General features: G+C 61.3%; 4 protein-coding genes across 11 annotated transcripts; 2 read left to right on the top strand and 2 right to left on the bottom strand.

Annotated features, from left to right (window-relative positions):
* The first annotated feature begins 1112 nt into the window (after nt 1-1112).
* On the top strand, nt 1113-4562 carry SPATA2L (spermatogenesis associated 2 like). Of its 2 annotated transcripts, XM_037066439.1 has the most exons (3): nt 1113-1256; nt 1490-1793; nt 2927-4562. In XM_037066439.1, the coding sequence occupies exons 2-3, from the start codon at nt 1491-1493 to the stop codon at nt 3878-3880; spliced, it is 1257 nt and encodes a 418-aa protein (XP_036922334.1). In that variant the 5' UTR covers nt 1113-1256; nt 1490; the 3' UTR covers nt 3881-4562. The 2 variants fall into 2 exon arrangements, with proteins under 2 accessions (XP_036922334.1, XP_036922333.1); XM_037066438.1 differs by lacking the exon at nt 1113-1256 and having other exon boundaries at nt 1291-1793.
* A 145-nt stretch (nt 4563-4707) lies between these two features.
* Nucleotides 4708-15989, bottom strand: CDK10 (cyclin dependent kinase 10). Of its 7 annotated transcripts, none has more exons than XM_037066447.1 (13): nt 15900-15989; nt 9492-9564; nt 8843-8914; nt 8282-8384; nt 8108-8189; nt 7939-8006; nt 7326-7378; nt 7108-7177; nt 6638-6697; nt 6201-6324; nt 5994-6133; nt 5643-5695; nt 4708-5321 (listed from the first exon to the last, which is right to left on the bottom strand). In XM_037066447.1, the coding sequence occupies exons 3-13, from the start codon at nt 8859-8861 to the stop codon at nt 5224-5226; spliced, it is 870 nt and encodes a 289-aa protein (XP_036922342.1). In that variant the 5' UTR covers nt 8862-8914; nt 9492-9564; nt 15900-15989; the 3' UTR covers nt 4708-5223. The 7 variants fall into 7 exon arrangements, with proteins under 7 accessions (XP_036922342.1, XP_036922338.1, XP_036922336.1 ...); XM_037066443.1 differs by lacking the exon at nt 15900-15989 and adding an exon at nt 10398-10706 and having other exon boundaries at nt 6012-6133; XM_037066441.1 differs by lacking the exon at nt 15900-15989 and adding an exon at nt 10398-10704.
* On the bottom strand, nt 13583-16436 carry SPATA33 (spermatogenesis associated 33). Its single transcript, XM_037066450.1, has 3 exons — nt 16347-16436; nt 15900-16067; nt 13583-13834 (listed from the first exon to the last, which is right to left on the bottom strand). Exons 1-3 carry the CDS (start codon nt 16381-16383, stop codon nt 13617-13619), a joined length of 423 nt encoding a protein of 140 aa, XP_036922345.1. The 5' UTR covers nt 16384-16436; the 3' UTR covers nt 13583-13616.
* Nucleotides 16437-16565: 129 nt separating this feature from the next.
* On the top strand, nt 16566-23304 carry CHMP1A (charged multivesicular body protein 1A). Its single transcript, XM_037066449.1, has 7 exons — nt 16566-16660; nt 17935-17954; nt 19481-19558; nt 20566-20712; nt 20927-21055; nt 21471-21658; nt 21856-23304. Exons 1-7 carry the CDS (start codon nt 16654-16656, stop codon nt 21875-21877), a joined length of 591 nt encoding a protein of 196 aa, XP_036922344.1. The 5' UTR covers nt 16566-16653; the 3' UTR covers nt 21878-23304.
* The last annotated feature ends 172 nt before the right edge of the window (nt 23305-23476 follow it).

Genomic DNA, 23476 nt, shown 5'->3' with positions numbered 1-23476 from the left:
GCAGGTTGCTTGCTCCCCACTCACTGGCTGATCAGCAAGAGCCAAACTTCCAGAGACCACTTCAGCCCACCCACCACACCAGGCCTGCCACCAGGCCCTCTGCGAGGGACGGGGTAGCCCTGGGGTGCCCCGGGGTGCCCCCTAGGACAGGAGGCTCTTCAGGGTCCAGTGGGGTGGAGGGCATGCCTGGGCAGAACCTGACCTCACAGCACGCAGCCCAAAGGGCTCTCAGGAGTCAGTTTTTGCTCCAGAATGCAGACGTGTGTGGGCCCCTGAGCGGAGGTTCCTGCAACTCTAGGAGAGGAGAGAGCGGGGGGGGGGGCCCTCATGGGCAGTCTGTGCCAAGGAAGGAGGGGCTGCAGCAATCTGGGTGTCCAGAGGTGGGTGATGCGGGCCCATCCACAGCAGATCTGGGCACGGGAGCGGTGCTCAGGTTCTTAGGGAAATGCTCTCACAAAACAGCAACCAGAGGGTCAGGCGTTTACCGGGGCAGACAGTGCCCCGGGCCTTCTGCCCGTTCACTGCCTGGGGTGAGGTGCCTTCTCCAGCAGAAGGCTCTTGGTGATGGAGCTGGGCATGAGCCCAGCAGGCCAGCTTTCGAGGCCACTGGGCACCTGGGGCTGCTCTCCTCCCAGGGTCCTGTGAGGGCTGCGGTCCCCTGCCCACCAGCGCCTCAGGGACGGAGAGGGCCGCACCTGCCCACCCAACTCACCCTGCCAGGTAGGGCGGAGGGTCCCCTGCCGTCAGAGGGGAGCCCCGCCCTGCGTCTGGCTCCCAGCCGGGCGGGTTCAAGACGAGCTCCTTCAAGAGGACCACTCCCGAGGGCCCAGCCGGAGACAGCGGGGAGCAGCAGTCCGAGCCCTGGGCCTCCTTGGTGGACGTGCCATTGGGACGCACCGCCCATTTACGACAGGACTCCCGCTCTGTCCGCATCTTCAGCGAGGGATTGGCCCCGAATGGCACCGGCGCCTGAGACAGAGGAGGGAGGTGGAGGCAGGTGGTCTGACAGGTGCAAGCACCAGTGCTCGGGAGGGAGGTCCCCAAACAGGCTCCGCCCAAGGGGGGGAGGGGAAGACCACGCCCCCGGGTACGCCCCTCTAGGCTCCTGTTAGCTGAGGGGGCGGTGCCTGATTCAAGTCCCACCCTGAGCGTCACCGCCAAGGCCGAGGGGCGGAGCTGGCTCCTGGCGGAAGCGCCCTGGTGGGGACAGGCCGGAGCTGAGCAGCGCGCGCTAGGGAACCCTTGGGGACGAACAGGTAGTGGGGTCGCCCACGGGCTCCGTGGCAACATCTGGTGGCGAGGGGTGCTCTGCTTGGGATTGGGGACTCAGCTGGCGGGGTGGGGCGCATCTCCAGGAAGGGGGTGGCTTGTAGGTACCGGGGTGGCGAGTTCGCGGGTCTGGAGCCTGGCCTGGAATGCCGGGTGTGGTCTCGGGGCACCCGGCCGGCGGGAGTGGGCTCTGGTTCCTAAAGCCCTACCCCACCGCCAGGATGGGCAGCCGCTCGCTGTCGGAGGACTACCGACTGTGCCTGGAGCGCGAGTTGCGGCGCGGGCGCGCGGGCGTGTGCGGGGACCCGACGCTGCGCGCGGTGCTCTGGCAGATCCTAGTGGAAGACTTTGACCTGCACGGGGCGCTGCAGGACGACGCGCTAGCGCTGCTCACTGACGGCCTGTGGGGCCGCGCCGACCTGGCCCCGGCGCTGCGCGGCCTGGCCCGCGCCTTCGAGCTGCTGGAGCTGGCCGCTGTGCACCTGTACTTGCTGCCCTGGAGGAAGGAGTTCACCACCATCAAGGTGGGTGCCCGGCTGAGGCGGCTTCCTTGGGCAGGCATCGGGGCTGGGGATTTCAGGTGCCCTTGGCCCGGCGGGTTCAGGGTTCAGAGTGCACTGAGGGCACCCTGCCCTGTAAAGCTTCCGTCACTGCCCTCCCCAAAGTGTCTCTGCGGCCCCAGTTGCCATAAAGAATCCTAGGTCAGGTGCACGGGAGGCCCTTGAGAGTCCATGGTCACCCTAACCATCCTGGATGTGGGCTGGGTCCCATTTATGGAGAACGAAGCCAGGTCGGTGCACCTTAGTGAAGCAGCCAGGGCTGGGGGGCCACACTGGGCATGGGCCTCTTTCACGCTCAGCCCAGGTACAGAGGGTGTGAACTGGCCTCTATAGGTGAGCTGCCACCAGCAGGAGGGGGCAGGCCCCTTGCTTAATTTAGATGAGTGGGAAGGTGATGATGTCACTGGGCATGTGGGCGAAATGCCTCTGCCGGTCGCCATGGCAGCGGCAGCCTCCTTGGGGTGGTGAGCTCTGGAGCCGGCTGCTCAGGGAGGACCCCAGCTGGTCTGAGGTCGTAGGGCTTTTATTCATCTGTTCAGAGGGCAAGGGGTGGGTAGGGGGCATGCAGGGCCTGCCCCGGGGCTTGAGGTGCCCCTGGGCAAGTCTGGTTCTGTCTCCTGGCCATGTGGCTTTGGGCCAGCCTCCCAATTTCTCCGAAGCAACTTCCCAAGTGGACAGAACAGCCCAGTTAAAGGTCCGTTCGTTGTGAGGGGAAGGCAGAGCCCTGGGTCTGGAGCCTGCACTCGGCTGAGCCTCGCAGAGCTCACCGGGAGGCTCTGACAGCAGCTGGGGGTGGAGGCGCGCTCCTGGGGTCCCATCCTGACACGTGTACTAGTTGCTCCCCGTTTGTAGCCCAGAAAGCTCTCACCCCCTGTAGCCGGAAGGCAGCGAGTTCTCAGCGTGGGGCTCTTTGTCTTGTTCTGAGGAGCCAGAAGAATGTACTCACTTCTTAAACTATGGTGATGGGGGGGGGCTGCCTCAGTCAGTGAGTCCGGGCTGGAGGTGGCCCTTCGTGTCAGCCAAGCTCTGGTCACCTGGCACCAGCCGAGGGGGGGGTGGTGGCCTGGGGCTGCCACTGACTGCAGACATTCTTGCAGACATTCTCGGGGGGCTACGTACATGTGCTGAAGGGCGTGCTGTCAGAGGACCTCCTCGTCCAGAGCTTCCAGAAGATGGGCTACATGCCCGGGGACAACCACTGCCTCATGGTCACTGCCCCACCACCTGCCTGCCAGCTGGTGCAGGTGGCCCTGGGCTGCTTTGCCCTGCGGCTGGAGTGTGAGATCCTGGGAGAGGTGCTGGCGCAGCTGGGGACCAGCATGCTGCCGGCCGAGGTGCTGCTGCAGGCGCGGCGGGCCAGTGTGGATGTGAACTCCTGCGTGGCATGGCTGCAGCAGAGGCTGGCCCGGGAAGAGCCACCGCCCCTGCCCCCTCGGAGCTCCCCAGCTAGGTTCCAGGCCCAGCTGGACCTGTACCGGGACTTGCCGGAGGACGAGAGCTCAGAGGAGGCCAGCCTGTACGGAGAGCCCTCTCCAGGCCCGAGCTCACCCTCCCCGGAGGCTGCCTACCGGCCTCTGCCCTGGGAGCAGAGTGCCCGGCTGTGGGGCACTGGCGGGGAGGCCTGGGAGCCCCTGGAGGAGGCTGCGGTGCCACAGCGGACCAGCAGCCCACCCCAAGGAGCCTTGGAGGAGGAAGAGCAAGAGCCGGAGGCATTTTTCCTGTCCCTGCATCGAGAGCGGCTAAGTCAGCCTAGGCACCGGGCTGCCCCACAAGGCCCCGGGAGCCCCGGGAGCCCCAGCCCCCAGCACACACATGAGCCCGTCCCCGAGTCCCCGGGTTACCAGGCACACAGCTGCCTGGCCCCTGGCGTCCTGCCTGCCCTCTGCTGCCACACGTGCCGCCAGCTGCACACTGTCCATTGCGCAGCCCTGCCCACCTGCCGTCGGGGCCACGAGCTGCACACACTGCTGGGCGACACACAGCAGCGCCTGTGGCTCCAGCGGGCGGAGGTGGACACCCTGCTGTATGATAGCCCTGGGGCCCGGCCGTAGGCCTGCCTGGCCAGGCCCCTGGCCCAGGGCTTTCCAAGTGTTTCCATGGTGCTTCTCTGGCTCTCGTCCCTCGTCAGGCCTGGGCCACTGCTGCCCTGGACACGAGGAGAGTACTGGGCACAGCAGGGGCTGGGGTGTGGAGAGCCCAGGCGCACAGGCAGGGGGTGAGCTCTTGCTTCCAGGAAAAGCCCTTGCCCCCTCTCCCCCTGCCTCACCACCCAGACCCAGACCCAAATGTGCTGGAGGAGGAGCCATCCCCTTCCTGTCCCCAGGAAGGGCCCTCCCCCCTGACACAGTAGGGGCCTGGCAGTCAGCTTGGAATTCTTGACTTGCTCCCTGCAGGTTGTGGCCTAGGAGATGCCACCTCCTCCCAGTGTCCCAGGGGACGTGGAGGTGACACTGAGCCTGAGCTCTGAGGACTCTGCCAGGTGCATGGCTGACCTGCCCAGGCTCAGCCATGGGGGAAAAGCTGGCCCCATGGGCAGAGAAGTGACTGGACCTCCCATCAGGGCATGGAGGTGCCCGGAGCTCTGGGTCCTGGGCAGCAGCAGCAGCAGGGCTGATGGAGCCTGGGGCTGTGAGGCCACTTGGGGCACCAGCACTCAGCTTCCCATGAAACCCACCCGGGCCCCACAGTCAGCACTTGGCTGGGCTCCAAGGCCAAGGCAGGCAGGGGCAGCCCTTTCCCGGGTTCCAGGAACCACTTATCCATTGGACTGGTGGGTGGCTGGCTGGCTGGCCTGGTATCTGCGCCCACCCTCTCCTTCCCAGCTCCTGTCCTCCCAGGACAGGGCCTCAAGCCCATTAAAGGACACGGGACCTGCCTGCGTCTGTCAGGAGAGCTTTTATCTCTGAGTTCCTGTTGTTCCAACCGTGCGGCTCCCTTTTGGGGCTCAGCCCCCAGCCCAGGGCCTTGCTCTGGTGCCTCAGTGGTCACAGCCCAGACCTTGGTCACTGGGTCCCGCCAGCCCTGCTCGGGGGTCACCATAGCTTCTCCCTGGTCTGGGAAGACCGTGGTGACCAAAAGAGGGCACAGCATCCCTGAGAGCTTGCATACACTAAGCTAGCAACATCCTCTGAGATGAGCCCAAAGTGCTCTGGAGCTTCTACAAGCCAAGGGCATGGCAGTAGGCAAGACCCAGTGAGGCCACCAGGGGGTGCCAGCGCAGGCCAGGTGGGGCCAGCCCAGGGTTGCACCACCAGCATCACCCCCTGGTTCTGGGGCAGTGGTGGGTGGAGGCAGCAGGAACCCGTGCGGTCAGCTGAAGTGGCTGGTGAGTCCAGCAAAGGGTCAAGCTGCATCCTGGGAGCCTGTTGGCCTGGCAGGCAGGGGCTTCCAGTGGTCAGGGCCTGCAGCGCTTGCTCTGGCTCTCGGAAGTGGCTGGGGTGGCCCGCTTGTTGCGGTGGTGAGGGAAGGTGGGCATGAGCTCCGGCTCACAGGCTGCAGAGAGGGGACTGTCAGCACCAGGCAGGAGGTCTGAGCCCCACCCTACATTCACAACAGGCCCCAGGCCTACCCCCAGACCCCTCTCCTCCAGTGCTGCAACCCACAGAGAGCATCTGTGGCCAGGGCCCAGTTGCTACTGCTCAGGGTCAGTACCCCACCTGGACAGGTCTGGGCTGGGGGCCACCTCCCATCCCAGGATGACAGCTGGAGGAGCTCCCAGAGGCTGTCCCCACACCCTCCAGAAGGTCACAGAGTGGACAGAAAGTCACTAGCCCACAGTTCTGCAGGCTGAGCCTGAGGGTCTTGGGGACTCACGCAGGGGCTTCTCCTTGAAGTAGGAGCTCTCCAGGCAGTCCCCGGCCGTCGCCCTGTAGGACAGCTGCTGTCAGCGCGGCCCTGAGCCCTGCGCGGGCCCATTGCCCTCACACCCATCCTGATGGGGTGGCCCTGATTTCTGTTTCCCAACAACGACAGAAGGGCGGGTGGGAAGGGAGGGCCAGGGCCCAGACACCAAGGGGACCCTCAGGATGGGCTCTGTGCCCTGAGTGGGCAGAGGTCACCAGACCTGGGCACATGTCTGAGGAGGGGCCAGCTTAGCCTCTGATCTGAGAGACCCTCTTCAGAGGGCTTGGGTGGAAGGTGCCCCCGCCCCCTCGGGGCCAGCACCTTTTCTTGGGGTCGTACATGAAGAGCAGGTTCAGCAGGCGCAGGCCGGCCTCCGAGAGCCAGGGGAACTTGTGCTTCAGGTTGTTGTACGGCTGCTTCCTCAGGCTGTACTGGCTGGCCAGCGGCAGCTTAGAGAAGCCCTGCAGGACACAGGGGCTGAAGCGTGGGGTAGGCCAGGCGGGGTGAGGGTGGGGCCTGGGCACTCACCGGCCAGATGTTCTCACTGGGCGTCCCCAGCAGCTGCACAATCAGGTCCACCTGGTGGATCTCAGATGTGCCGGGGAGGAGGGGCTTGTGGGCCAGCAACTCGGCCAGGACACAGCCCAGGGCCCTGCGGGGCAGAGGAGGACCTCCCTCACACACCTGGCAGTGCCCCTCCCCCGTGGCCCCCTGAGGGGTCAGAGGACAGGCCGAGCTCCAGCAGGTGTCACAATGGGGTGGCCACATGATGGGGTCCCACAGGCCCCCCTGGTGACCACGAGAACAGGGCCTCTGTTCTAGGGACCATGGTGCCACGGCCCCCATGTGCTGTGTCCTTGCTTCCTCCCGGGACCCCACGTCCTGGGAGCTGGAGCACAGATGCCAGCCCATTCTGTCCCCGAAGGCCTCACAAGACCTGCCCTCCTACCCCTGCCCCATCTCACCACATGTCGATACTGGTGGTCTGCGTGCAGGACCCCAGCAGCAGCTCGGGGGCTCGGTACCTGCAAACAGAAGCACCCCACCTCACGCCTGGCCCTTCCTGGGCCTCCATGGGGCACAGTGGTCTGCGGGGCCCTCCCACAGGCCACCGGCCTCACCCCCTCCCATGCAGCTCTGCCCAGAACAGCAGCACTGTGGGGACCGCTGTCACTGCAGGCCCCCAGAGACACACAGACAGCTCTGGGCCCAGGGTGGGGCCCGCGGTCCTCCCGTGCCATTCCCAGGGCTGCAGAACACATGGCAGGAGGCGCCTGACGCCAGTGCTCCCCTACCCCTCTTCAGGCAGGGCAGCGACCACCTCCCACCCCAGAGGCGGCTCTGAGCCAGGCCGGGCGCCCCACTGCTGGGGAGCCACCCCAGACCCAGCCTCAGCCACCGCCCCCCAGCAGCATGCTGGTCCCCAGGGACTCACCACAGAGTGACCACCTTGGGTGTCATTGGCTTCACAGGGATGCCATAGGCCCGGGCCAGGCCAAAATCCGCTGTGACAGGCCAAGAGACAGGAGGGAGGTGTGTCACCCAGTGAGAGGCCCCTGCTGAGCCTTTAGGGTGCATGTAAGGACAATTCTGCTCACCCCCCGCAGGGGGCCTGCACAGAGATACTGCCTTGGAGCCAGCCCCCATACCTACCTGTCTTCACACAGCCCTTGTCGGTCATGAGCAAGTTGGAAACCTTCAGGTCCCTGTGACAGAAGGGGGGGTGTGAGGGTCCCCAGGAAGTGGGCTGCACGCGGTGGTCTGCTCATCATCATCCCAGAGACACTCAGAACGCCGTCCCACACCCCCTCCTATGGGGACTTTTCAAACACGAGCAGGCAGCACAAGCAGGTGGCAGCAGGGACACCCCCCCTCCGCCCCCGCCCCCGCCCCCACCAGGAACTTTCAGAGAAAGAGCAGGGCCAGGCCAGGACGGCCGCCAAGCACGTGGAGCCGCTATCCGCACAGCCCTGCTCTGGGCTCCGCCGTCCCACGCCCCAGGCCCAGCCTCTCCTGCGTCAGCTACAAGACCAGGGGTTGGTTCTCGGGGCCTCGATGGCACTCACACCACCTGCTCCCCAAAGGGGAGGCTGAGCACTAACAGCCCCTGGCTGCGCTGAGCCGCATCTACTGCTGCTCCCGTCCGGGACCCCGGGGCGGTGACGCACTGGAACCTGTGGTCAGTACTGGTGGCCACACTTCTCCATGTTAAGAACCAGCACCAGTGCCTGAGGCCCGGCCCGCCCCCAGGCCCCCAGGGCCCCACCTGTGAATGATGAAGTTCTGGTGGAGGTAGTGGAGGCCCCGCAGCACCTGCAGCACAATGCACTTGACCTGCACAGAGAGCCAGACACTCAGGGGGAGCCCTATTTGACACAAACGTGCTGGAAAAGGGCCTGTGAAAGCCGCCCCTGGACACCCCCAACCCTGAGCACCTGGGCTTCGGAGAAGGGTGTTGGCATGTTCTCCAGAAGGCTGGCCAGGTCCTGCTCACAGTAGCCCATCACCAGGAAGATGCTGGAAGGACAAAGGGGAAGCCACCTACCACCTCCCCCTCCTCCCCGGTGGGGCTAGGCAGTGGGCTCCGCAGGGCCCGGCAGACTGTTCACCTCTCCAGGTGGTTTCCCACAACCACCTCCTTCAGCTCCACGATATTTGGGTGGCGGAGGCGGAGGAGCAGCGTGATCTCACGGAGGCTGCTGATGGGGACCCCTGCAGTCGGATGCACCTCAGTGAGCCTGCCGCTCAGACAGGGCCCCTGCACCCAATCCCATGTCAGGCTGCAGTGACCCCACCCTACCACTGCTGGGGCTCAGCCGCTGGCTCAGGGAGACTCAAGGCCATGCCAACAAGCATCTTGAACCTTTCCTTCCTCAAATGCTAGGCAATGGCTCTTTGCACAGGTCACTGTGTAGGACAGGTCCGTGATGAGCAGGGCAGGGCCTATCCGCCCAGGCAGCCAGGGAGGGGCGGAGGCTGGCACACAGGGGCTGCCTGCCAGGCCTTGGGCACGGAAGGCCCCATGTGGGCTGAGAGCCTGGAGCTGAGGTAGAAGCTTAGGGAGACAGAGGACAGGGACTGCAGCCTACAGGGTGGGGGCGCAGGCACCCTGCACGTTTCTGCCCCTCCACTCTGCGCTGGAAGGGGCCTGGCGCCCCCACCCTACTCACCATCCTTCTCCTTGTCCATCCGCACTTTCTTCAGGGCCACAATCTCATCTGTCTGCGTGTCCCGGGCCCGATCTGGGACAAAAACTGAACCGTGATGGAGTCCAGCCCACCCCCAACCATACATCCTCGTGACACGCAGAGGCCTCCCCTGACACCCGGGGCTTCCCTTCCTCTTTTCCTTGGACAGCCAGGTGCCCAGTGCCACTCAGTCTCACTCTGTGAAGCCAATACGCATGGCCCCACTGGACACAGGCTCTGTTTGCGCTGGGTACAGGCTGCCTGGTTGTGAGACACTCCCTGGAGGGTTCCCTCTTAGGTCAGCATGCAGACCACTGCTTGGTGACCTGTTGTGACCACATCCTAACACAAAACCAGGCACTTCACCTAGAAAAAACAGTCCCCATTCTGCACAAAGATGGCTCCTGGAGGCGTTGTGCTGGTTTGTGAGGCTTCCCAGTGCTTAGCGGTGGGGTGTGCCTCTGTGTTGCCGCGGCTGCAGTGCCAGCTGCTGCAGTGAGGGAGCCGCAAGCAGTGTGTGGTCATTCAGACAGACAGTCACCTGTGCCAGTGGCTGCCCTGGCTCCTCTAGCTCCAGCACAGCCACCGCCGGACTTTCCCGAGCTCTGGCGCCCCCATCTCAGCCACTCACACACTATGCCGTAGGTCCCTTCCCCGATGCGATTCAGCTTCTCAAACTCCTTCACGCTCCGGCACCGTCCCAGCTGAAAGAGAAAGCGGCCGAAGGTGGTGTTTCACACTTCATTGGTACCACCTACGTCCCAGTCCCCAGACAGCAAGCTAACCACACACTTGGGCTTTTCAGATGAGGAAAAAGGTACGGTGACACTGGGCCAGACGCTTTGAACGTAACATCACAGACGGCCCAACTGCTGCCTTCCAATCCCATGGTCCAGCACGGGCTGCCTAACTCGCCAGCAGCTGTGGTTCAAGTGAAGCGCTCACTCCCTCAGCTGCATTGCCAGCCCTGTGAGCCGGGTTCAACAGCCCCATGCAGCTCAGGGGGACCACAAAGCAGACGGTGCAGAAAGCAGGACGGTTCCAGTGCCACAGGAAGTGCCCCGAGCACACTGGTCTAAATGATGCTCTGCAGGTGGCGAAAGCTTCGAGGTCCTCATGAAGCATCCGCCAGCCAGAGTGGCAACGCCTCTGTCCCTAGGAGGCAGGCAGGGCTTCTTCCTGCAGCTATGAAACACTGCTCAGTGGCAGGCAGCCACAGCTGGTGGCCACTCCCCAGCCTCCCTTACAGCTAGTATGACCGTATGACTAAATTCTGGCCAACAAGGGACAACCTGGGTGCTTGGCCCACCCTGTGGAAAACAGCTGCCTGTCTCTGGAAAGTTGAGGGAGGAAGGAATGAAGCCCTGCACCCGGCCACTCAATTCTGGGGTTGCTCTGCACCGGTGGACAGCTTGCACACTGACACGCCTTCAAGATGTGCAGAACGTGCGCTCTTCCTGTGTCTAAGCAGCACACCCGGAAAATTCCAATTCTGACAGCACCCCTCTGACTCTAGGCTTCTCGCACCAGTCCTTACCCTCCAGGTTGTTCCTTTCCTGGAGAACCAAGTGGCCTGGGCTGAGGACCCGCCCATGACCGCCACCTCCCTTTCCCACCAGACTCCCATCCTCATTCTCTCTCCTGTGACTTTGCTCCTGCCACTCGCTCAGTCTGGCTTTCTCATTTCTGTGCCCAAATCCTACCCCCCAGTGAAAACCATTCTCTCTCTGAAATGACGGTACTTTTGTCCTGAAACACCTGCTTTTGTGCACGTTGCACTGTCCTGGTCGGAGTGTGTCTAACTGCTCTCTGAGGACAGGGACCCCGGCTCCACGCCAGGAACGGGGCCCACCCCCGCGCCCGCCCCGGCACCCCGCCCCCCCGCCCCTCCCCGCCCTGCCGACGGCCTCGGCTTCCCGGCCTGCCGAGAAGGGTTGTGGGACTCTAGTTCCCGCCCATGCCGGAAACCACGGCGCCGTAGCACGACACTGAGGGCTCAGAGCGTTTCGGCCCCGCCCTGCCGCCGGCGAGGGTGGGTCCACCCCGAGCGACCCCCAGATCGCACCCTGTGTTCTGGAGGCACCGTGAAGAAGCCTTCCTTACGGATACACTTCAGACGGATCTGCTCTGCCTCCGGCTCCGGGTCGCCCATGCTGAGCGTGGAACCCGCTTCCCGGGTGCGAAGAAACAGACGGCTGCTCGGCGCAGGCGCGTCCTTACTTCCGGGGGCGTTCAGGCTTCTGCAATGGTTACCAAGGGAACCGGAGACCTCTGGAGACTCAGATCCCTCAACGCGCTTGGACTATCGAGGTTCGCGCCTTATTTAATTTTAAATCGGGCACTTGACTCCGCAGGAGCGTTGACTGACGGCCGCCGGAGGAGGACGGCCGGCCGCAGGGATCGCGGGACCGGGGCGCCACCCTCGACTGCGAGAGGTGAGCTTCCGAGCTCGAGCGCGGAGCGCGACTGGCCCCCAGAGGCAGGGCTTGGGTAGCGGCTACGGGCAGACAGGAGGCCGGTGGGGCGGACGGCGTGGAAGCTGCGCGGGCGGAGGGGCTGGGCGACCAGAGGGCTCGGTCGCGCTGCCAGTGCTCAATTAATGTGAACGTAAGTCACGACGTTGCTTAACTATGAAGTTAATCAAATTAATGCATCAAAAATTCGTTGTTTCCGATTAAATTAATAAATCACCCTATCTTTGTAGTCTTTTTAAAAAATACTATAATAGTTTCAGGTGTGTAGCACGGTGGTTAGATGTTTATGTTATTTAGGAAGTGAGCCCCAGATATGTCCGATACCTACCTGGCTCCCTCCATAGTTATTGCAGTATTGACTATATTCCATATTGTACTTCCGCCCCGTGACTGGTCTGGAACTGCCCATCTGTACTTTCTTTCTAACAGGAAGCATTTTTGTTTACTTTGATTAAAATCCAAACACAAGTATTTGTATGACAGTTGGGTTCACAAAAGGGAAGAGCTTTCTGACCATATCCTTAGCCCTTCAGAGCCTGTTTTATAAGAATATGGGATGAAACCCAGGTGTTTCTGTCCCCTAACACCCACACCGGAACCCATACCCTGTGGTCCCTGTCGTTCTGGCTGGCGACCCATTTGTGCCCAGCTCTGGAGTCTTCTCCAGTGAGGACACCTGTCCCGCAGATGTCAGCCTCAGCTGTTGCCCAGGAGGAGGCCCCTCGTCCTGCCTCCCAGACTTCCCACCAGGTGACTGACTGCCAAAAGCCCCACAGCAACTGCCTGTCCTCCTTGCCCTCTTGAGTTCACCCCAGGGGGGCCCACCTGCACTGCTAGGTCCCTTGACCCTTCCCCTGACAGCCTCAGCCCACTTGTTCACAAGCTGCCTACCACCGGGGTGAGCACCAGCACTGTGGTCAGGACAGTTTTCAGATTAAGCCGCTCGGGGCAGGGCAGGGAGAGCAGTCTCTAGGTCCAAAAACAGAAGCATAGCAGCTGCTAGGAGCTTCACGGGGCAGGGAAGGCCTGTGGACTCTGTGGGGTCAGACCCACATTTGTATGGGCTGGATTTCTCTGTACACATAGCTGTAGCAGAAGCCTAAGTAAATACATTGAACAGAAAAGTCACCAGTTGGACTCCCAGTCAGGGCACATGCCTGGGTTGAGGGCTAGATCCCCAGTAGGGGGCACGTTAGAGGCAACCACACACTGATGTTTCTCTCCCTCTTTCTCCCTCCCTTTCCCTCTCTCTAGAAATAAAAAAAAAATATTTTAAGAAATATATGGATATTATGGATTGAGCTTGGGCCTGCGAACCAGAGTATCGCGGTTCGATTCCCAGTCAGGGCACATGCCTGGGTTGCAGGCCAGTTCCCAGCAGGGGATGCACAAGAGGCAACCATACATTGATGTTTCTCTCCCTCTCTCCTTCCCTTCCCCTCTTAAGATAAATAAATAAATAAATCTTAAAAAAAAGAAATATATGGATATTAATGATGTGTTAATAAATAATGTCAGTATGAGACTTCTTGTTTCTCAGGTTACACTGAAACGAACTGATTGGAAGTCAATTGCACTATTTAATACTAATGGAACATAATCCTCATAGGCAAAAATAGGAACTGTGAACAGTTTGCTTCCATTCTGCAAACTAAGAGCTAACACAGTGCCACCAGACTACACGTGAGACCAGCCACAGTGGGGTGTTCTCTCCAGTTGCACCTGAGCACAGCTGGCTGTGGGACACAGCTTGGGGGTCCCCTGGATGGATGCCCTCGTTCACAGCCAGAAAGACTAGAAGTGTCAGCCCCACTCTCCTCTTTCTGGGGCAGCGGTGACAAGGCTGCTTCCAAAGTTCTGCGGACACATTGGCCCTACCTCCTGTTCCACATTCTCATTCTGGACTCTTAATACCCTGGGCCAGGTCACAGCTGGGCTAGGAGCCTCTCGGCCGTAAAGTTCAGTGCTCAGAGCCCCATCTTCTTTCCAAGGGGGGGGACACCTCATTCCCCACAACTACCAGGTCTCACCACACCCTCCTCGGAGTGTGTGAGGACCCCACCGGCCCCGGGGAGTCAGGGCGAATTGTCTCCTGCTCTCTTCAGCCCTCCGCACAGGCCACCATTCCAGCAGGGGGCGTGACTCATTCATTTAAGAGTCGCTCTGGCCCTCAGTCAAGCTGCCAACACAGGGGACCCTCGTCTCCTGCAGGATGGCCCTCCCGCCATTGCAGCTGAGACGTAGAGCACCGTGAACGGGGTACAGCTACTCAGGGTGGCTGTTTATTGTTTGGTTTGTGAGGTGTAGGCATCGATGGTGCTGGGGTTCCTGTGCCGGGCGTAGGGGCCCCATTCCACCTGTTCCCTAATGGTTTTTTGCTCCTCGTTCCCACTGGAGCTGGAGTGGTAGCTGAGGAGAGTCTCACTTGAGGCTCTGCTGATGACGATCTGTGGAAGGACAGCGCTCTTCTTGCTCAGCCTGACTGTTGCCTCGGGTTTCTCTAGAAGGAAGGAAACACCCAGTACTCAGCCTAGGAAAGCAGACAGTGTCTGGCTTAGGGCCACAGCACAGGGAGATGTGGATTCAGGAGAAACAGGCAAGGTCGAAGGCTGTCAAAACAGCACACGGACATCTGAAGCTTAAACTAAACACCCTGTTTCTTGGACGAAAGTAGGAGACTTCTGCCACCCACCTCAGTGACATGGCGCTGCCCAAGGCTCAGGTGATAGGCCTCAGAAAGGCAGGCACTCCCCAGAGGTGGAGAAGGCCCAGGCACAGTTTCCAAAGGACTCCAAATCTGGTAAAAGCTCTTGGTGAAGAACCTGGTCAGAGTGCTGTAGGAATGGACATTTCTGATGTCGGTCGGTTTTTAAATGGTTAAGGTCACAAGGGATGCATAGAACTTCAGTATGTTGAATGTTACAACACACAACAGTGGAGGCCTTTCACTGCCACCACCCCTGGGGCTTCCAGCTTGAGGCACATCCCTTCAGGCCTCTGCACGTCTGTGGGTGTCAACAGTCAGAAGACTGCTCACTGAGCATCTGCACCAAAACGCTTTGCGGTGCACTTTGCTCCCCACCTAACCCCTTACAGGACAAGAGGTGGCCCATTCGGAGCCAGAGTGATGACAGTGAACAGTGACCCACGACAAGCTTCAGAAGTTGTGCGGGGAGGGAACTGAGGGGAGGGAGGTTTACGTCGCCTGCCCAAGGCTGGTGGCAGAGGGAGGGGCAGGCATCGGGGCCAGAGCCCTTGAACCGATCTTCGATCTTTCTAACCAGTGGGAATGACCATGGCCTGCGTTAGGTGCTGAGAGTGTCCTTCCTTTTTATCATGAAGCCAAAGCTTCCATCGTGTTCTGTATAATTTAAATTGGGGAGTTAAAATTTTTACATTGACTTATGTAATCTTTTTATCTAAATTAGAACTACTTAAAAGGTTAGGAATAGCCCTGGCTGACGTAGCTCAGTGGATTGAGCGCGGGCCTGCGAACTACACGATCACAGTTCGATTCCCAGTCAGGGCACATGCCTGGGTTGCAGGCCAGTTCCTGGCAGGGGACTCACGAGAGGTAACCATACACTGATATTTCTCTCCTTCTCTCCTTCCCTCTAAAGATAAATTTAAAAAATCTTTAAAAAAAAGGTTAGGAATAGTCCACTTAAAATAGCCTGTGGATTACAAGTTGCCAAAAGCCTCTTGACAGACAGGGAGCATTCTCCAAACCTCCCCGAGGCCTCGGGCCCCTCCTGCCACCTTCCACCCTGTGTTGGGATTTGAAGTCCAGGCCTTGTTCCCCAGCCCCATACCCTCATGCCCTTCATGACCCCACATATGCTTCGGTCTGAACCTCTCTCCCCTCCAGACTGACAGTGGTCCTCCTGGCCCAGCAATGACTCAATCTCGTGGTCCTTGCCACCATCCTTCTGGCTCCATGTCCCCACATCCCGTCCTATAGCAGGTCCCACTCATCCACCTCCTGGATCCTTTGTAATTCCAGCTGGTACTCCCTCATCAGCTCCTACCCAGTAACAGCAGAGGGCCTGTGACACGTGACAGGTCTCCTCTCTGCCCCTTTATTCTGGAGACAGATTTTTCCAGGGCGTGAACTCCATCACATGTCCCCTGTTTTAATTTCCATTAACCCACGAGATGGAACCGATAGGGGATTTCATCCTCTGGCTGCTTCTGTGGCCTCACCCCCCAGCCGCATGGAAAGGTCTGGCCACCCTAAGCTGTGACGACGTGAATAAATTTGCCGAACTGTGGCAGCCCTTCGTCCCACCAGGGTCTGCTCCTTCTGCATCCCATCTCACACAGCATGTCCACCCTCCGGGACAACAGCGGCATGCTCGGTGTCTGTACTAACCCCTTCTGCCTCTGCTATGCACGAATCACTTGGCAGCTTCCCTCAGCCTTCCCGAACCCGTGCTTCCACCTAGAGTTCTGGACTTTCCCCTCCTATGGAAAGGTCCTAAACCCTCCCACCATCACCCCTGTGGCCAGGATTCCTCACTCTGGCTCCTGTTGACTCTATCCCCAAACTCCCTGAAGCTGCCTACCTTTCAGCTCAGGTGACAGGCACTGCTGCTTGGCTGCCACCTTCTTCTGAGAGTGACACTCTGCAGGCGCAGTGTCTAGTGGCTTCTCAGAGTCCTGGGACTGCCTGCTCACCGACCTTCCCGTAGGCCTTGGGCCTGAATAGGCGTACCCCTTGTTTTGCTCCTCACCTGGAATAGACGGATAATTAATTCGAACTATGATTTACTGAATCTAGGGCAATGGATCCACTATTCTTCAGTTGCCTGCTTTGGTTCAGAATGAAACAGGCAGCTTGAAAGACTTGGGTCATTCCATCTGCCCACGCTGGCTGTTTCCATGGAAGAAGGGGCTCCCGAGGCATGGTCTTCAGGAGAGGGCTCGGGCGTAGCAAGGGCCAGGCGCCCGACACCCCAAGCCCTCGCGGGTGCCGGCCGCTCCAGAGCGACAGCGGGCCGGCGGCCCTTTACCTTTCCCGGGTTTGTGTTTGCTTCTGCCCAGCCCCATAGGCGAGCCCGCCGCCCCGCCGGCACAGCCGGGCACCAACCAGCACCCCGGCGGGCGTGACTCACAGACACTGCCACCTAGCGGAGCCACGGGGTCACCACGGCAACCCGCTGGCGGGCTCGGCAGCGGTGCTCTCGCGCGAGGGCCGGCCGCCGGAAGTGAGGAGCGACCCGGAAGTTCCCACCCGGCAGAGGTAGTCGGCTGTTCCGACGCTCCTCGGGCAGATCCAGTCCCACCACCTCTGCCAGGGTTCCAGCTGCCGGATTGGCCATGGACGGTGAGAACCGCCGCCCTTGGAGGCGCGGGCGGGCGCCCCAGGCCTCGACCCCGGCCCTCGACCCGCGGCCCCCAGTTCCCCTATCCCCGGTTCCCCTCAGCCTCCGGCCTTCTCTCCACCTCCTAACGCCGGTACCGTCTACGGACACCGCCCTTTGGGGCCCCGGGACGTTAGGTCAGAGGGGACAGCGAAGAGAAATAGCCAAGCTAAGGCCGGCAGCACCCTGCCCGCGGGGCCTGGCTCACGAGAGCCCCCGCGGTGGGACCTGCCCTCCTGCACAAGGGAGACCAGGGGAGCGAGGGGGTGGGGCAGCTGCGCGCCGGGCCCCTGAAGGGTCGGTGGGTGGAGCTTCGGTGTTTGCTAGCCCGGTAGGGAGGTTTTGAAAAATCACTTTGAGACATGCGAAAAGCCACGCAGCTGTGTCAGCGTCGTGAAGGAAATCTGTACAAATGGCCTCAGAAGATAAAGAGCGTCCCTCTACCCGCCAACACACATACACACCGTGGTTCACTTAGCTGTCCTGGGAGCTTTGACTGCCTGCGTCACTTTGGGGGGAGATTTTGCCGTAGCAACGTTTGGCTCTTGGCCTGGCGCCTGTGCCAGGTGCGCTGTGGTTTCTAGAGTCCGCCACGCAGGCCTTGATGAGGCCCACCCTGAGGGCCAGCGCCCTGGGCTCTGCGGGCAGTGCTCAGCACCCCAGGCTGGGGACAGGGCTTCCAGTCGCCCTCCTGAGCCGGTGTGGTGAACCCTCCCAGGAGTGGGGCCAGGTGAGAAAGTGTTCATCTGCGCTCGAATCTCCCTGGCTCTTGGGTTTTGGTGAGTGAATGGCAAGTCCCCTTTGATGGCATCAGCGCCATCGCTCTGCTGTTTCCACCATGTACTTTGGGGGGGAAAGAGTGTGTAAGAAATGCACCGTCAAATGGGGAGAGGATTCAGAGGGAGCTTTGTAAAGGTGCCTGAGTCACAGTAGTAGTACCTTGAGTTTTCGCTGTGGGCCACCTGCTGCCTCTGTGACCTCCCGTGTACATGCTGACCCTGGAGGTCAGCTGGTGCCATCTGGGTGTTGCTGGTGAGGGCGTGGAGGTTCAGGGCCCTGCATGGCCCAGGCCCCGTGGCCAGCGAGGCAGCAGAGTGGTGTGGTGGCCCATCAGCACCGTCCATGCCAGTGCTCTCTTCCCACTCCTTGTGGTGTGAGGGTCTCGGGTCCCACCTGCTCGCTAGAAGTATTATTTCCCGTGTTTCTTAAAACTCTCAACCTCCCCCTTTCTTTGCAGACACGCTGTTCCAGTTGAAGGTACGTACTGAGTGGCCATGTGACTCCACCCCATCCTGCTGGTGTATAAATTTGGACACTCAGAGGGACAGGTCATCTGCTCGATGACCACTGCACAGCGTTCTGCCAGAGTGGTAACAAAGTGGTGGATTCTCTCCTGGTCTCGGGCAACTGGTAGAGCATCTGTTGCTCTGAGAGCGTCCCACCAGGCGTTGGCCCCTGAGTCCTTGGGTCCTGTGCGGTCCCAGCAGAGGGCGGGTGGGCATCTGAGTGGGGCACCTGCCTGGGTGGTATCTGAAGCTCTGGCAGCTCCAGGGTAGGCTCCTGCCCCGTCTCCCCTGCCTGCTCACACAGTGAGCATCGCTGGTGAGTTCCTGGGTAGCAGGGACACACTGGGTGGCAGGGACACACTGGGTGCTCTGGCTCTGCCTTACACCAGAGGGTGGAGGTTAGGGAGGCGCAGGCACTGTGCTGGTGAGCACCTTTGGACAAGGCGCCATGTTAAGGGGTCCGGGCCAGACTCCCAGGGCAGGAAAATTTGTTTTTTTTCCTTATAGAACATAGGAGTGGGAGGTGGACAGACTGGAGACCCTTTCTCTGTGACAGAAAGTTCCAAGTGCCAATGGTGTGGGGGCTCAGGGCCATGGGGTGGCCCATCTGGTTGGCGGCCCTCTCAGGAGGGTGGGTGTTGCGGGCCAGTGGGACACGGCAAACCGGCCAGTGTCCAGGGCTGTGGGCCCTGGGGGCTTCGGTCTCCCTCTTTTGCTCTACCATGGCCTTCTGACAGGCTCCCCTGCTGGCTTCCTGGTCCGGAGAGGCCTGTTTGGGGGCCATGGAGGCCACTCTGACCAGGTCTGGGTGGAGCCCCCCAGAAGGCAGGAGGCGGCTGGGGTGCCTGAGGGCTTGCACCAGGACCCTGCTGCTGCAGTGGCAGGAGGGTCCGGGATACCTGGCCCCAGGACGGCCTTCATTTGGAGGTGGTGGCAGGGCGAGGACTCTGTGAAGGAGGAGCAAGGCCAGGGGTGGGCTGTGGGGGTTTGAGAGCCATCAGGGAGGATGAGGGGGGGGACAGGGCTCAGAGGCGGCGGACTGTGAGAGTTTGCAGGGCTGAGGGGGGTGAGGAGCTGGGGCTGGGGTAGGTGTGAAGGAGGAGGGTGGGAGCTCAGGTGTCACTCTGGGTGGGCAGGGTGACCCTGAAGTGCCCTGTGTGTGTGGGTAGCCCAGTCCAGCAGAGAGGTGAGGACACGGGTCTGGTCCACAGCAGAGCCAGGAGAGGACGAGTCCCCCTGCCCTGCACAGTGACAGCTCTGTGATGCCCGCTGCCCGGCTGCAGAGTCCCACCTGGCTGCTGTACCAGGCGGTGTGGGCTGGAAGGGTTTGAGGAAAGGAAGAAGGGTTGCAGTGTCAGACGCTGAGGGCGGAGCACCTGAGGCAGGAGCCTGCTGATTAGGGATTGGCAGGTGACCTTCAAGAGGCCCTGTGCCCTGGGAGCCTGGCAGGCTGGGGATGGCCTTACCAGTCTGACCTGGGTGTCTGCCTCTGCTCAGTTCACAGCGAAGCAGCTGGAGAAGCTGGCCAAGAAGGCAGAGAAAGACTCAAAGGCAGAGCAGGCCAAGGTGAAGAAGGTGAGACGGCTGCTGCCACTGACCTTGCTCCTGGTGTCTTTTTACTTTTCTAATTTATTGGTTGATTTTAGAGAGAGGGGACGAGAAGGGGGAGAGAGGGAGAGAAACATCAGTGTGGGAGAGAAACGCCACTTGGCTGCCTCTTGTGCGTGCCCCCAGTTGGGAACCAAACCTGCCATACAGCCTCTCGGTTCACAGGCCGACATGCAGCCCACTGAGCTGCACCAGCCAGGGCTCCTGGTGTCTTTGGTGGGTGTCACTTCCACAGAGGGGAGGACAGACCTGCCCAAAGCCTGTAGTGGCTCTGTGTCCGCCCGCCCACAGGGTGTCCAGAGCAAAAAGATCAGACATTTCTTGTGCTTTTTCTTTGGAGGTCCATGCTCTCTATTCATTTCTAGTGTGCTGAACTTGACTTTCCCACAGATGGTGCAGGAAGTGGGCTTCTGGAGGCTCCTCCCTCACCCCAGCTGCTTAGCCTTCTCCTCCTGGTGAAGCTGTGTCTTAGGCTGAGGGAGGTGACCCCTCCATGGGGTTGGGGGCGGGGTAGGAGGTTCCTGGGGTCCCATGTCAGGGAGGGGCAGGAGAAGAGGCTGGAGGGGTCTCTGTTCTCAGGAAGAGGGGGCCTCCGTGGGACCTGGTGACTTCTTATCCGAATGATGGCTCCCGGGTGGAGTGAAGGCCAGAGAACCCACTGGGGGCCTGAGCCCATCCATGGTGGCACCCGCTCCAGTGGTGGTGTAAGAGGCCTGGGAGGGAGCTGGGGAGACTGAGTCATTGGGGGCATGGAGGGGCAGGGCAGGTGGTCCAGGCTGTCCTGCTGGAGGCCTGCTGCAGCTGGTCTGGAGGCCCTGCCCTGGGCACCCTGGCTCCTGAGGGGGTGTGGGGCCTGGGTGTGTGTGTTTTTGTGGTGCTCTTGGCCCTGTGGAGGGTTGTGAAGGAGGCCACCAGCCGACACTCCCCAGGAAAGGCCAGGCCCCTGAGCTAGGCTGGCGTACTTCGAATTTCAGGCCCTGCAGCAGAAGAACGTGGAGTGTGCCCGCGTGTATGCGGAGAATGCCATTCGCAAGAAGAATGAAGGTGTGAACTGGCTGCGCATGGCATCCCGTGTGGATGCCGTGGCCTCCAAGGTGCAGACGGCTGTGACCATGAAAGGGGTGAGTGCTCGGCCAAGGAGCGTCCAGGGGCTGGCCGGGAGGGTGTTTCCCTGTGCATAGCAGGTGTGCGCCGAAGGGAACGTACCGCCTGGGAGCCACAGCATCCTGGACTTCGGTCTCCTCCTGTCCGCTGTTGGATTGGTGGCTCAGAGGGCCTGTCCCTGGTGGAGATGTCCCTTCCTTCAGTCCTGTTGTCTCCTCCCTCCCATGCCAGGTGACCAAGAACATGGCACAGGTGACCAAAGCCCTGGACCGAGCGCTCAGCAGCATGGACTTGCAGAAGGTGTCCGCAGTGATGGACAGGTTCGAGCAGCAGGTGCAGAACCTGGATGTGCACACCTCGGTAGGTCAGCTGTGTGCCAGTGAGGGGGCCGCGCAGGCGGTTGCATTGTCCCCTTCCCCGTGTCAGTGAGTGTCCTTTGTGCCGAGCCACTGTGGGGCCACCTCCAGAGTACCCGAGCCCTGTCAGGGTACTGAGCACACACAGCTCAGGCAGAGGAGGCCTGGGGCAGGGGCTGGCACCTCTCTGTGGGGTCAGGGGTGGCTGGCAACGCTCCCTGCACAGGCAGCTGTGTTTGGCCCCCAGAAGCTGGAGAGAGCCAGGCACGGGCTACAGAGAGAGCCAAGGGAGGGGCTGCAGCCGGGGAGCAGGCGGGGAGTGCAGGCCGGCAAGGGGCCCGTGGTGGGGACCGGTGGGCCTGCTGAGGCTGCAGTGGAGGTCCTAGGCCTGCACCTGACAGCCTGGAACCTGGCCCTAGGTGATGGAGGACTCCATGAGCTCGGCCACCACGCTGAGCACACCGCAGGAGCAGGTGGACAGCCTCATCGTGCAGATCGCGGAGGAGAATGGCCTGGAGGTCCTGGACCAGCTCAGCCAGCTGCCCGAGGGCGCCTCCGCCGTGGGCGAGGGCTCGGTGCGCAGCCAGGAGGACCAGCTGTCACGCAGGTGGGTGGGGCCCAGGCCTGAGGCTGTGAGTGAGGGGGAGGTGGTTCCGTGCCCAGGCTCCTGAGTTTGTGTGAGGACCCCTCTGTGTCTAGGCTGTCTGAGCACTGCTCCAGTGGAGCCATCGCAAGGGGACTTGGCTGCCTGTGGGTGCTCACAGACCCTGCCCTCCCCCATGGGGCTCTGTTGTTATTTTCCAGGTTGGCTGCCCTGAGGAACTAGGAGTCCACTGGGCGCTGCTTGGGTGGTGTCTCCCTGCGCCCTGCCTCCGCTTTGGGGCTGCTCCTGCAGCAGCGCCAGCCCTTACTGCTCTCAGCATCTTTTGCCTGCCCGGCCTGGGACTTCCTGTCCTCTTAGGCTGGTGGTGGGTGAGTTTGCACAAACTTCTGACTTTGGTGGGTGATTTCTGTGACTCTTGGCCAACCATCTGGTGAGTCGGCAGGCTCCCTCCTGTGCCTGACTCTGCGAGGATGTCAGGTGATGGAGCCTGTGCTGCTGGCTGTCTGCCAGTGGGGTGCAGGGTCCCCTGTTGCCAGGCGGCACCTGGAGCTCTCCCAGCAGTGGGTAGGGGCTCCCCTACCCCCCTACCCCTGGATAGACAGGGCCCAGGCCCCAGGACTCGTGGAGGGGGCCTTCAGGGGCCACTCAGCAAACACACCCCAGGCTGCCTTTGCAGAAGTCCCGGCGGTAGGGTCCCACCCTCTCCAGCCTGGGTCAGTGCTCCTGCCAGCTGGCCAAGCCCTTGGGGTGCCTGGTCCCAGGTGCAGGGGTGCTCACTCCAAGGGCCATTCTCATCCCCTCCGCTGCCTCTGGTGGGCCCCTGGGTGTGCACTGACCCCTCGGAGCCCAGGCCCCTCCTGGCCTCGGAGCAGCCACATGTGGTCACAGCTCCTGGCAGTGAACTGCAGTGCCTCCCCCCACCTGACAGCCCCTCCTGCCTTGTGCTCACACCTTTGACCTCGGGAGCCAGAGTGACTCTCGGGGGCCCGGAGAGCCAGGTTGGCTGTGGCCACGTGTGCAGGACAGAGCAGCAGGCTTGCCCTGATGACCTGCTGGGGCGGCACATCTCTGTCCTTCACATTCCTGATGTTTACGTCATTTTCTTGAAGCTGTTTGGATTTGTTTTGAGGTTTTCTTGTAGTTTTGGGGGTTTTTCTTTTTTTGCCAAAATAGGAGTGGGCAGAACACCGGGAGCATGGGGCCCACACCCTCCTTGGCACAAGCTGCTGGGGGCTGCATGGTGGGTGCTGACTGGGCGGTGCTGCCCGACCTGCCCTTCCCGAGGGCAGGCTGCCCAGTCTGTCCTCGCACTGGGGCTCTCGTGGACAGACCCTTTGGAGACCTTTCTCTGGACTTACACATTTGTTTCTTCCTGGACTGGGAGCCTGTGGGTAGTATGGGGGCAGACTTGGTGGGCTGTGGAGCGGGACTCTAGTGGGGGTGGGGCTCTGTCTGGCTGTTCTTCTGACATATGGACCTCGCCTCACTCCCTGGCCATGGCTCCTCGGTGCACCCATGTGCTGGGGTGTCAGAGAAGGTCCTGGGAGTCCTGGACCCAGTGGGGGGAGGGGCTGCAGCTCATGTAAGGGCCATGGGTGTCTGTGCCCTGTTCCGGAAACACTGCTGCAAGTAAACAAGGTGATCACTGAGAAATGGCTCCAGGTTTGCTTTTGTGGCCTTGGGGTGGGGGAGCCTTGGCTGGGACTCTGTGGCCTTCCAGCCCCATGTGGGCACTGGGGACACCTGGAGGACAGCAGGCAGGCCCAGGACTGCAGGCTCTCAGGCCTTGCCCAGACAGACAGATGGTGGCGCTTTGGCCTT

Source organism: Sturnira hondurensis, unplaced genomic scaffold (assembly GCF_014824575.4).
Source record: "Sturnira hondurensis isolate 20B ecotype Veracruz unplaced genomic scaffold, ASM1482457v3 Scaffold0016617, whole genome shotgun sequence".
Lineage (NCBI taxonomy): Eukaryota > Metazoa > Chordata > Mammalia > Chiroptera > Phyllostomidae > Sturnira > Sturnira hondurensis.
The sequence above is the reverse complement of the archived record's forward strand: the minus strand, read 5'-3'. Positions and strand labels throughout refer to the sequence as shown.